General features: G+C 46.2%; 1 protein-coding gene across 1 annotated transcript in view; it reads right to left on the minus strand.

Annotated features, from left to right (window-relative positions):
• Positions 1-12,267, minus strand: part of PCYOX1L (prenylcysteine oxidase 1 like) — a 31,180-nt gene extending 18,913 nt beyond the window's left edge. The window contains exons 1-3 of the mRNA XM_068272879.1: positions 12,159-12,267; positions 5,197-5,403; positions 2,540-2,714 (exon numbers count right to left, since the gene is read on the minus strand). Coding sequence (XP_068128980.1) covers positions 2,540-2,714; positions 5,197-5,403; positions 12,159-12,243 — 467 coding nt within the window. The 5' untranslated portion in view covers positions 12,244-12,267. The remainder of the gene's footprint in view (positions 1-2,539; positions 2,715-5,196; positions 5,404-12,158) is intronic.
• Between the last annotated feature and the right edge of the window lie 535 nt (positions 12,268-12,802).

The raw sequence follows: 12,802 nt of genomic DNA on the forward strand, positions 1-12,802 counted from the left end.
TTTCTCCGTGGAGTGGAAGTGCAAAGAACTTTTTTTCGTTTGTCACGGCATTGCAAACAACATTATTTTCTTGAGGTCCAATTATGTCATCTCGTAGCTTAGTAAAAAAAAACAAAAAAAAACACCCAAGTTTTGTCACGAGACTTCTTCAGCTAGTTTTACAACGTTTTTATTGCTAACTAGTGCAGAAAATGGCCTTTGAAATGCAACACAGAAATGCACCATTATTGGTACTGCAGTTGCACTACATTTAATCCACACGGTTTTATGCATTTGCTTTTTTGGAATACAGCTGAATAAAACACGATGTGCTTGTAAAACAGCAAATGCAAGATATTCGCAATAAAATTGTACAACTGGCTGTGTAAATTTAAAAAAAATCCTGAATGATCAAAAGAGAACTTCAGTGGAAGGCTCTGCAGGCACAGTGGCTGCAATGTCATTCAGCATCATCATGCAGTTCATACAGATTGCAGCCTGAAGGTCTGTCCTACAAGAAATGGCTGGAGTAAGGGCACCTGACCGCCCAGAGCACTATCTGAATGGAGTATGTATGTTCTCCCCGTGTCTGCGTGGGTTTCCTCTGGGCACTCCGGTTAACCCCACATCCCAAAAGCGTACAGATAAGTTCATTAATTCCTCCCTAAATTGGCCTGCGATAGACATATTTGTCTATGGTAGGGATTCAAGTGTAAGGCACAGTTAGTGACAGAACTGTGTACTTTGTACAGTGCTGCGGAAAATGTCAATGCTATATAAATTAACAATAAAATAGTGCTTAACTGTTTAGCTGCAGCTATTTTGTTCCACAGTCTCCACTATAACCGTTACCTCAAACAGAGCAAGGGGTTGTGAGAGTGGGTGACAGAGCTGTTGTCCAATTATCATTATTGCGTAGTTATATAGCGCCGACATCTTCTGCATTTTTACGTGGTATTGTCAAGGTCCTGTTAATCTCAACACCAGTGATTGGTGCGGGCACTTCTGAGGCATGAAGTCTAATGTTGGGAATACATGGGCCCCCCGAGGCATGGAGTCTAATGTTGGGAATACACGGGCACCCCTGAGGCATGAAGTCTAATGTTGGGAATACACGGGCACCCGAGGCATGAAGTCTAATGTTGGGAATACACGGGCACCCCTGAGGCATGAAGTCTAATGTTGGGAATACACGGGCACCCCTGAGGCATGAAGTCTAATGTTGAGAATACACGGGCACCCCTGAGGCATGAAGTCTAATGTTGGGAATACACAGGCACCACTGAGGCATGAAGTCTAATGTTGGGAATACACAGGCACCCCTGAGGCAAGGAGTCTAATGTTGGGAATACACAGGCCCCCCTGAGGCAAGGAGTCTAATGTTGGGAATACATGAGCCCCCCTGAGGCAAGGAGTCTAATGTTGGGGATACCGAGGCATAGAGTCTAATGTTGGGAATACACGGGCACCCCTGAGGCATGGAGTCTAATGTTAGGAATACACGGGCACCCCCTGAGGCATGAAGTCTAATGTTGGGAATACACGGGCACCCCTGAGGCATGAAGTCTAATGTTGGGAATACACGGGCACCCCCTGAGACATGAAGTCTTATGTTGGGAATACACGGGCACCCCTGAGGCATGGAGTCTAATGTTGGGAATATATGGGCCCCCCTGAGGCATGGAGTCTAATGTTGGGAATACACTGTTTATTTTTACTAGCCGATTGATTTGCTAGCCGATTGATTTTACGATCGATTTCCATTCACTTTCATGAGAAAAAGATTCAAAAAAAAAAGATTAAAATCAGATCGAACTGTCTGAAATTATCTGCCCCCAAAAAAAACCCAGCATTAGTGAGCATTTGTATTTGTATGTTTTTGGGATGTGGGAGGAAAACGGGGTACCTGGAGAAAACCCAGGCAAACACAGGAGAACATACTAACTGCGCATATAGTGTTCTGGTCCAGATCCTAACTAAGTGCCCAGCACTGCAATGCAAGGGTGCTATATACCCTAGGTTCTCAACGTGTGGTACGCGTACCCCAGGGGGTACTTCTGATGGTTGCAGGGGTACTCTGGCTTTATATACTTAACAAAGCATAACAAATTTAGGAGTTTTAGAAAATTAGAAATCGTATTTAAACAATTCCAAATGAGTATTTTAGCTAATTAAAAGCAGTAGTAAACTCTTGGAAATTGTTTAGAACCAATTATAATGTACTGCAATTAAATATATATTTGGCAAGGGGTACTAGTGATAATGTTTACTATGCTGAGGGTACTTGGTGAGTACAGGGTTTTAAAAGGGGTACATACCAATAAAATGTTGAGAAACACTGCTATATACTACGCCACCATGCTGCCCACAATGCATTAAACAGGCAAAGAAGAAAGCCTTTTATGCAGCAAACAGAAGTGCACCCAATACCAGCAAACAGTAGTGGATGAAATAAGTGGAAGTTAGAAGTATGCTTTGTTTTCTAGCTCCGACTACTGCAGTATTCAATGTATTCTGGAGCTCACAGGCAATCATACAGACCATCTGACAGATGACAAACCTCATGAATTTTTCCATAACTTCCTCCACCCACATCTGAAGTCTCAGAAAGCTGATCCCATAGTGCCACCACAGCCGGAAGAGGTTGAGGAGGTACCAGTCTGTTTCCTCCAGAACCAACTGTTCTCCATTGAAAATGGCGCTCCTTCCAGGGACCTCTCTCCGATGTTTAAGTCCTGCATTATAGGAAAGTATAAAGTATATTTGTCACTTAAGCCATCTCTGCGGTAAGCAAGAACTCCAGGATGTGTTAAGGCAAACCTGTGATGTTTCAAAAAAAAAAAAAAAAAAGTTAGATACTCACCTCAGAGGATCCTCTGGATCTTCCAGCGGTTTTTTCGATCCATCTTGAGCCCACTGTTGCTCATTGGTGTAATATCAGACAACGCTCCCTCTTCTGATAATGCTTCCTCTATAGGAGATCAGTGAGGTAAGTAGAATCAATGTCCCATCACTTCACTCTCTGGGCTTTGAGCTCGGTCCTCGCTTTGCTCAGACAACTTTATATTCTATGTCCACTTGGATAGTGTACACTGCACACCAGGACCCTTGGCCCCTCGGCCTCAAGATGGAACAATGTATTGCGCATGTGTGGGAGCGCTATTTTATTATTATTATTATTATTATTAATTAATATAGCACAGTGACAGTGTTCTCCTCAGACATATTTTCCAGCCGTGAGGCATGAAAAAGTAGCCCGGGTGAGGCGCCTCAGAGGAATGTAGGGCTGGGGCTTCTCTACACAACACTGCTTAAAGCATAGGAGGAGGATTAGGAGGCAAGCTGATGACAGCCAGGTGCCCACTAAAATAAGCTGGGTGAAGCACCCGACTAAAAGAGCCTGGGGAGAACACAGGTGTTAGCATCTTCTGTGGCGTTGTACACCAGAATACAGGGTATAACACTACAAAATAACCAATACAACAGTTATCAATACAAGGCAATGGCAGATTAACACTGATGCAGTGAACAAATCAACTACCGTACATATTTTTACTTAGGGGTGGAAGATGTGCACACACAATATATAGCATTGTGAGACAAAAGGGGAAGAGAGTCCAGACAAAAATGTAGTGTCCTGTGTGAGAAAAGGATGGATGCGGGAGATATTTCTTAGATGGAGACGACAAGAGGAGGATAGTTTGTCAATGTGTGTGTTGAATGAGAGACTACAGTCCAGTATTACACCTAGGCAGAAAGCCTGGGGGACAGGCATTATTGTAGTACCATCAACAGAAATAGTGATGTCAGGCAGGGGCATGGAATTGTGAGGTGGGAAGATTACCATTTCAGTCATAGCAGATAGGGAGCACTATCTGACACTACACCGGGACCCTCTTCTTCTTAGCAGTCACACTCCTGTGCAGGCACATTGGCGGCCACACACCTGAGCAGTAGCATGCAGGAAAAAGCCATGCATGAGCAGCTCCATGCTACGGCACAGTGCGGCCGCGCTCCTACACAGACATGAGTGCAGCCTTGGGAAGTAATTTGAAAAAGCTCTTAGCGAATAGGTTCAGAGGGTCCCAGCGCTGGAACAACGAGCTCAAGGGGAATGGGGGAAACCTCTGGAGTACCCAGAAGCTTCCCTCTATCTAAGGTTTTATCCAAATTGGCCTTCATGTATGCTCTAAATAAAAAAAAACTACCACATTTCCCTAGTTACATCAGTTATTGCATTAGTCTTTTTATACTGCTTATATTACTTTGAAAACTGCTGAAAACAGAATTCCTGCTATTGACAATACTATGCACCATGTGAGGTTATCAGGAATTAGGCTCCGTTCACATCTAAAATCGCAAAACGCTAACGATTATAGCTAGAATTTTGCGGGATTTTTCCGCGATTGCGATCGCTCAGGAATTAGGAGCGATCGCGATTAGCGGTTGTATACATGTTAATCGCGATCGCTCAGGAATCGCCGCCAAAATGATGCATGTAACGCGATTGTGGTTAATGCTAACCGCAAAACGCCCGCGATCACGGCAGTGAGAACACTGCCATAGGCTAACATCGGCTAGCGACTTTTATAAACCGCTAGCGATTTGTGGTGAGCGGGAATCGCGTGATTCCCGCGAAGTGTGAACGAGCCCTAACAGTTGTGTTTTTCCATTTTCATTGGAATTTGAGTATCTAATAAGCTCCTGAGTTTGTAGGGTATCAAAAAGCCCTTTACCAATAAAGCCTTTTAAAACAGGGGGTATTTTCAATTATTGAGCTTTATGTAAGCAACAAAAATCTCCCATGATGCATCAGCGCTGAATATCCAGAACCAAGAGTGCAAAGTGTGCCTATAGCCTATTAGGTGCTAGTCTAGTTTAGCTAACCAAAACAGTAACCTTATCCTCATAAAACCTTTCAACCCTAACTTCTGGAATTATGATATTTTTCAGACAAGGCTCCTCAACCTCCCATAGAATCAATAATTACAAAGTCATGAAAACATGTACTTATTTAATCTTTTCTAATAGGCAGAAATGAAGATGACGGTATGGCTTCCTCCTAATCCCAGGTTTAATGACCGGTGCCCCACATTGCCTTATGGAAGACTGTGTCCCAGACTAGAAGACTTTGGTTGGCAGCCCTGGAACTGGAAGAGGAGTGGCCAACAGTCACAATGTTTTTATAAACGCGTATAAAGAAAATAAAAGACTCACCCAACAGCTTGACAAAGTCCTGCATATGTAAGTTCAGTGAGTGAATGGAAGGGCTGCCTGATTCATACAGCTGACTATTCACTGTCAGGGTGGCCAGTCGGCCTCCGACACGTTCCGCCTCATAGACATCGATCTGCACCTGGGGACCAAACTGCTGATGAAGGAAATACGTGACGGCAGAGCCTCCAATGCCAGCACCGACCACAGCTACAACATAGAGATAATTATTATTATTATGTATTTATATAGCACTGATATTCGCCACAGAGCTTAAAGTGAACCTCCGGACTAAAAATCTACTCAGCAGAACTGAAAAGGCTTGGTGTTTCTTTACCAGTTTCACAGCATCAGAACTTTGCTTTTCTTACCAAAGCATCATTTTTTGCTGTATTTTTATCTAAGCTCCACCCATCAAAGAAAAAAAGCCCGGGCTTTTTTCCCTGATGCTGTGCAGAGCATGATGGGATTTGCTATGCTGTTGTTCGCGTTGCTTAGCAACTGGGAGGGGTGATCAGGACACAGGACAGTTGGAACTGTGTATCATACTCCCTGTCACCTCATTACAACCAAAAAGATGGCTGCCATCATGAAATCAAACATTTGCCTGTTCTTTTAAAACAGGGTGGGTAAGAGATTATATTACCTATCTATTTTAAATAACATAAGTAATGTAACTTAATGAAAGTATATTTGTTTAGGCTGAAGTTCCTCTTTAACATGCATATCATACAATTCAGGTCCCCATCAAGTGTATGTATCATTACATCAGCTTGATTGCTTTTTAATCAGTGGATGAATAGATCATTCTGTATGTGAACATTTTTTGATACCTCCAATTGACCTCATAATAAATTCCTCACTAAATCTACAAAAAATACAGATGGAGCGAGTATGTAGATCTATGTACTTCCCCGTCTGCCTATGCTCGCCTATGTGTACTTCCCCGTCTGCCTGTGCTCTCCTATGTGTACTTCCCTGTCTGCCTGTGCTCTCCTATGTGTACTTCCCGGTCTGCCTGTGCTCTCCTATGTGTACTTCCCCATCTGCCTGTGCTCTCCTATGTGTACTTCCCCGTCTGCCTGTGCTCTCCTATGTGTACTTCCCTGTCTGCCTGTGCTCTCCTATGTGTACTTCCCAGTCTGCCTGTGCTCTCCTATGTGTACTTCCCGGTCTGCCTGTGCTCTCCTATGTGTACTTCCCCATCTGCCTGTGCTCTCCTATGTGTACTTCCCCGTCTGCCTGTGCTCTCCTATGTGTACTTCCCTGTCTGCCTGTGCTCTCCTATGTGTACTTCCCAGTCTGCCTATGCTCTCCTATGTGTACCTCACCGTCTGCCTATGCTCTCCTATGTGTACTTCCCCGTCTGCCTATGCTCTCCTATGTGTATTTCCTGTCTGCCAATGCTCTCCTATGTGTACTTCCCCGTCTGCCTATGCTCTCCTATGTGTACTTCCCCGTCTGCCTGTGCTCTCCTATGTGTACTTCCCCGTCTGCCTGTGCTCTCCTATGTGTACTTCCCCGTCTGCCTGTGCTCTCCTATGTGTACTTCCCCGTCTGCCTGTGCTCTCCTATGTGTACTTCCCCGTCTGCCTGTGGTCTCCTATGTGTACTTCCCCGTCTGCCTGTGCTCTCCTATGTGTACTTCCCCGTCTGCCTGTGCTCTCCTATGTGTACTTCCCCGTCTGCCTGTGCTCTCCTATGTGTACTTCCCCGTCTGCCTGTGCTCTCCTATGTGTACTTCCCCGTCTGCCTGTGCTCTCCTATGTGTACTTCCCCGTCTGCCTGTGCTCTCCTATGTGTACTTCCCCGTCTGCCTGTGCTCTCCTATGTGTACTTCCCCGTCTGCCTGTGCTCTCCTATGTGTACTTCCCCGTCTGCCTGTGCTCTCCTATGTGTACTTCCCCGTCTGCCTGTGCTCTCCTATGTGTACTTCCCCGTCTGCCTGTGCTCTCCTATGTGTACTTCCCCGTCTGCCTGTGCTCTCCTATGTGTACTTCCCCGTCTGCCTGTGCTCTCCTATGTGTACTTCCCCGTCTGCCTGTGCTCTCCTATGTGTACTTCCCCGTCTGCCTGTGCTCTCCTATGTGTACTTCCCCGTCTGCCTGTGCTCTCCTATGTGTACTTCCCCGTCTGCCTGTGCTCTCCTATGTGTACTTCCCCGTCTGCCTGTGCTCTCCTATGTGTACTTCCCCGTCTGCCTGTGCTCTCCTATGTGTACTTCCCCGTCTGCCTGTGCTCTCCTATGTGTACTTCCCCGTCTGCCTGTGCTCTCCTATGTGTACTTCCCCGTCTGCCTGTGCTCTCCTATGTGTACTTCCCCGTCTGCCTGTGCTCTCCTATGTGTACTTCCCCGTCTGCCTGTGCTCTCCTATGTGTACTTCCCCGTCTGCCTGTGCTCTCCTATGTGTACTTCCCCGTCTGCCTGTGCTCTCCTATGTGTACTTCCCCGTCTGCCTGTGCTCTCCTATGTGTACTTCCCCGTCTGCCTGTGCTCTCCTATGTGTACTTCCCCGTCTGCCTGTGCTCTCCTATGTGTACTTCCCCGTCTGCCTGTGCTCTCCTATGTGTACTTCCCCGTCTGCCTGTGCTCTCCTATGTGTACTTCCCCGTCTGCCTGTGCTCTCCTATGTGCACTTCCCCGTCTGCCTGTGCTCTCCTATGTGCACTTCCCCGTCTGCCTGTGCTCTCCTATGTGCACTTCCCCGTCTGCCTGTGCTCTCCTATGTGCACTTCCCCGTCTGCCTGTGCTCTCCTATGTGCACTTCCCCGTCTGCCTGTGCTCTCCTATGTGTACTTCCCCGTCTGCCTGTGCTCTCCTATGTGTACTTCCCCGTCTGCCTGTGCTCTCCTATGTGTACTTCCCCGTCTGCCTGTGCTCTCCTATGTGTACTTCCCCGTCTGCCTGTGCTCTCCTATGTGTACTTCCCCGTCTGCCTGTGCTCTCCTATGTGTACTTCCCCGTCTGCCTGTGCTCTCCTATGTGTACTTCCCCGTCTGCCTGTGCTCTCCTATGTGTACTTCCCCGTCTGCCTGTGCTCTCCTATGTGTACTTCCCCGTCTGCCTGTGCTCTCCTATGTGTACTTCCCCGTCTGCCTGTGCTCTCCTATGTGTACTTCCCCGTCTGCCTGTGCTCTCCTATGTGTACTTCCCCGTCTGCCTGTGCTCTCCTATGTGTACTTCCCCGTCTGCCTGTGCTCTCCTATGTGTACTTCCCCGTCTGCCTGTGCTCTCATATGTGTACTTCCCCGTCTGCCTGTGCTCTCATATGTGTACTTCCCCGTCTGCCTATGCTCAGGAATATGTGGATATTCACACAGCAATTCCCCATTTATGCAAAATTTGGTCCCCTGGAAATAGCCGCTAGTAGAATATTGGCAAGATTACAGAAATTCTTCTATTGGGCAGTGGTAATTCCTATTATAATGTACTGGTAAATGTTACTATCGGTAAACCTTACCCTATTCTCACACGAGCCCTGCCTCTACCGATGCCTAACCCTAACGACCCCCCCAACCGATGCCTGACCCTAACCAAACCCCCCAACCCACTGATGTTTAACCAGTCCCTCACCTATGCTTAACCTCAACTGACTCACCCCCACCGATGCCTAACCTACCCCTCCCACTGATGCCTAACCGGCCCCAATCCATGCCTAACCCTAACCGCCCCTCTCCTGCCGCAACCCCACCTAACCACCTATGCAATCAACACAAGCCATTCACAAGAGCAAGTGGCACAGAAAGGAAGAGGTCCGCGATCCCAGCAGGAATGGCAGATTAGGCAAAACATGCCGCAACACTGCATTACAAGTACAGGGGGGGGTGCGGAGACACAGAAGAGAGAACGGGGGGGGGGGGGGGGGGGGACGACGACAGGAATCAGAGACACAGGAAGGAGCTGAGGAGGAGGGGGAGCAGAGACACAGAGGAGGTAGCGAGGGCAGAGTGGACACACATGGACATAAGGCAGTCTATGCAGCGAATCCCCAACATGGCAGCCAGTAGGTGGTTCGTATCTGCGGGCGTTCATAAGTCAGGGACTCCCTGCATTCGCCGTATAAGATGCTGAGACTTTGTTTTCCTATTTTGTGGGGAGAAAAAGGGGTTGATTCACTATAACAAATAGCGTGCCTTATCAGAATTGCATAGCGAGTGCTACGAACTTATGCCTGCTAATTGGCAATGGCGAGAGCTCCACTCGTATGGCCCTGAGCCCCTGCGGGTCCAATCACTTTAGAGGACATTATCCCCGTACTTTGATTGGCCCAATAGGCTGCCTGTCAAGTTTCCTGTCAAGTGACAGGCAGCCTATTGGGCCAATCAAAGTGCGGGGATAATGTCCTTTAAAATGATTGGACATGCAGGGGCTCAGAGCAGGATGAATGGAGCTCTCGTCATTGCCAATTAGCAGGCATAAGTTCGTAGTGCTCGCTATGCTACTCTGATAAGGCATGTTAACGCTGATAAGGCATGTTAACTCACTCCAATAAGGGATGTTAACTCCAATAAGGCACGCTATTTGTTATAGTTAATCAACCCAAAACTGTGTCTTATACAGTGGCAAATATGGTTATGTAACTTTTTTTTTTAGGTTACAGGTACTTTTTAACTTACTGCTTTTCTGATGGTAAAGCTCTCTCAGACATCCCTAAAGCCATATCTAGTAAACCAGCAGCCAAGGTAGTTTACATTCATTAATTGTAAACATTTCATTTATACTGCATTTATGCAGTTTATGATTAAACCAGTACAAATACCGCAATCCCTTAAAGAGAACCCGAGGTGTGTTTAAAGAATGTTATCTGCATACAGAGGCTGGATCTGCCTATACAGCCCAGCCTCTGCTGCTATCCCAAACCCCACTAAGGTCCCCCTGCACTCTGCAATCCCTCATAAATCACAGCCGTGCTGTGAGGCTGTGTTTACATCTGTAGTGTCAGTCTCAGCTGCTCCCCCGCCTCCTGCATAGCTCCGGTCCCTGCCCCCGTCCCTTCCCTCCAATCAGCAGGGAGGGAAGGGATGCAGGCGGGGACTGGAGTTCTGCAGGAGGCGGGGAGAGCAGCAGACTGACACTATAGCGATAAACACAGCCAGCTCTGACAAGCTGCTTGTCAGCAGCGTGGCTGTGATTTATGGAGGGATTGCAGAGTGCAGGGGGACCTTAGGGGGGTTTGGGATAGCAACAGAGGCTGGGCTGTATAGGCAGATCCAGCCTCTGTATGCAGATAATATTCTTCAAACCCACCTCGGGTTCTCTTTAAAGTGAACCCGAGCTGAGAGGGATATGGAGGCTATCATATTTATTTCCCTGTAAACAATGCCAGTTGCCGGGCAGTCCTGTTGATCTTCTGGCATACATAGTATCGAGTCAAAACCCTGGAACAAGCAAGAGTACCTGATCTGCATATGCTTGTTCCGGTTCTATTGTTAAAACTATAGAGACACAGGATCAAGAGGACTGCCGGAAAACTAATATTGTTTAAAAGGAAAAAATATGGCACCCTCCATATCACTCTCACCTTGGGTTCCCTTTAATCTGCATGAAGTGCACCCTGGAAAACAGGTCAGGGCTGTTTCACATGAATGGCTGAGAGCAGTACACTTAACCAGGGCTGAGGAGTCATAGCAATTTTAGATACCTGGAGTCAGAGTCGGTGGTTTCAGTAAACTGAGGAGTCGGAGTCGGATGATTTTTGAATTAAATCCTTAGCCTTTGTGAAAATTAGACTAAGGAGTCGGAGTAATTTTGGGTACCTGTAGTCGGAAGATTTTTGTACCGACTCCACAGCCCTGCACTTAACTGCTTGTCAGCCACTCCTGCATTTACTCTATGTAGGGCACTTGTAGCTGGCAACAAGTGTCCAGTATTTATGGTGATCTCTTGCATGTGCATCTGAGCAGGCAACAGGCACCCCTGCATACTACATACTGCAGTTTTTCTTACCAGGCAATAACCGCACTGCCTGTCAACTGCTGACATACTTGTGGTCACAAACACTCACATACAGTTGCATTTTTTGAAACCACAAGATGCTTAATCCTGGCAACCAGGTGCATTTAATGCGCCATGTAAAAGCCCTACATTTTTTTCTCTAATTTTGGTGACTGTATTCCAGGAACCAGTGTTAATAAATGCCTCAGCAGTCCCTCTGGCTGGGTTGGTTCACTGACCATAACGTTTTAGCACAAGGGTAGCAACTCCACACAGATATTTGGCTTCTGTGGTCTTGAGCTGAGATACATATGGAGGCTGCCATATTTATTTACTTTTAAACCACACCAGTTGCCAGCAGCTTTGCTGATATCTTTGGATGCAGTACTGTCTGAATCACACACCTGAAACACTCATGCAGCTAATTCAGTCAGACTTCAGTTAGAGCACCTGATCTGTATCCTTTTCAGGGTCTATGGCTAAAAGTATTTGAGGCAGTGGATCAGCAGGACTGCCAGGCAACGTGCATTGTTTAAAACGAAATAAATATGTCAACCTCCACATGTCCTCTGGTTATTTTTTTAAATCCATTTCATTTAACACACTCTTTGAAAACCAGAAAGCATTCCACAACATCCTGACAATCATGGATACAAGGCCATTTCCCCTCCAGCTGTCTGGGTCTTCCATCTAGCAAATAAAAATCTGACATATTGCCAAATGAAAAAAACAAAACAAAAAGCATTATCACATTTGAAGGTTGCTGTTTTTCCCTCAGAAAAGGTGACAGCAAATATTTCACCAATATGTGAAATGGACTGAGCATGTTCTTCTTTGCAGTTTTTAGCAGCCAAAATAAACTGTAAAGCTATCTGCCACTATATAACACATATGCGAATATTGCAAGTAGGTATGAATGATAGATAAGACTAGCTCTCTCGCTGATCACAGGTCACTGCAGCAGGCATGGATGGAGCTAACAACGCTCTATATAGGACAGGCAGGGGGACGACACGATGCACAGTGTTACCTATCCTGCCAGGCGAGTCTGGGGGTCCCGGCTGACCGGCACATAGCTGGTATAGAACAGCAGGTAGCAAGAGGATCAGGGCCATGCTGCTGATGCGGCTAGGAAACTGAGCTCCACTCTATCCTCCCCAGCCAATCACGGCACAGCAATGGGGAGAGGAGTTAGCCAGCAACGAGGTTTGGAACGCAAGCAGTGCCAGAACGCATGCGCATTGTATTAGGGAACGTTCATTGCTGCCTCATTACAATTGCTAAATATTGCCAGCCAGGTTGGTGGTTTTCGTAAATGATTGATCTGCTCAAAATATCTAAAAAACAACAAAACTTTTAATAACGCTCTGCTACACATAGTACTAGTATTATATGCTAGTACTGATAAAGAATAATCACTGTGTGTTCTTATTACATTTGATACTGTTTTATTATTATCATTATATATTTGTGTATTTACATTTCGCAGAATATAACAACACTGCAAACAAACAAGTAATCTTGATGGGGAGAAAACATCTAAGGGCAAACACACCAAAAAGCATTAGGTTAAGAGATTTTTTTCCCTGTCAATTTAAATGTGAAGTGTTTCTGGGATATTTAGGTCCTTTTCCCTTTAAAAATAAGGCCTAGGGCACCTAAACATCGCGAAAC

The sequence above is a fragment of the Hyperolius riggenbachi genome, chromosome 3, assembly GCF_040937935.1.
Source record: "Hyperolius riggenbachi isolate aHypRig1 chromosome 3, aHypRig1.pri, whole genome shotgun sequence".
In the NCBI taxonomy this organism is placed as follows: Eukaryota; Metazoa; Chordata; class Amphibia; order Anura; family Hyperoliidae; genus Hyperolius; species Hyperolius riggenbachi.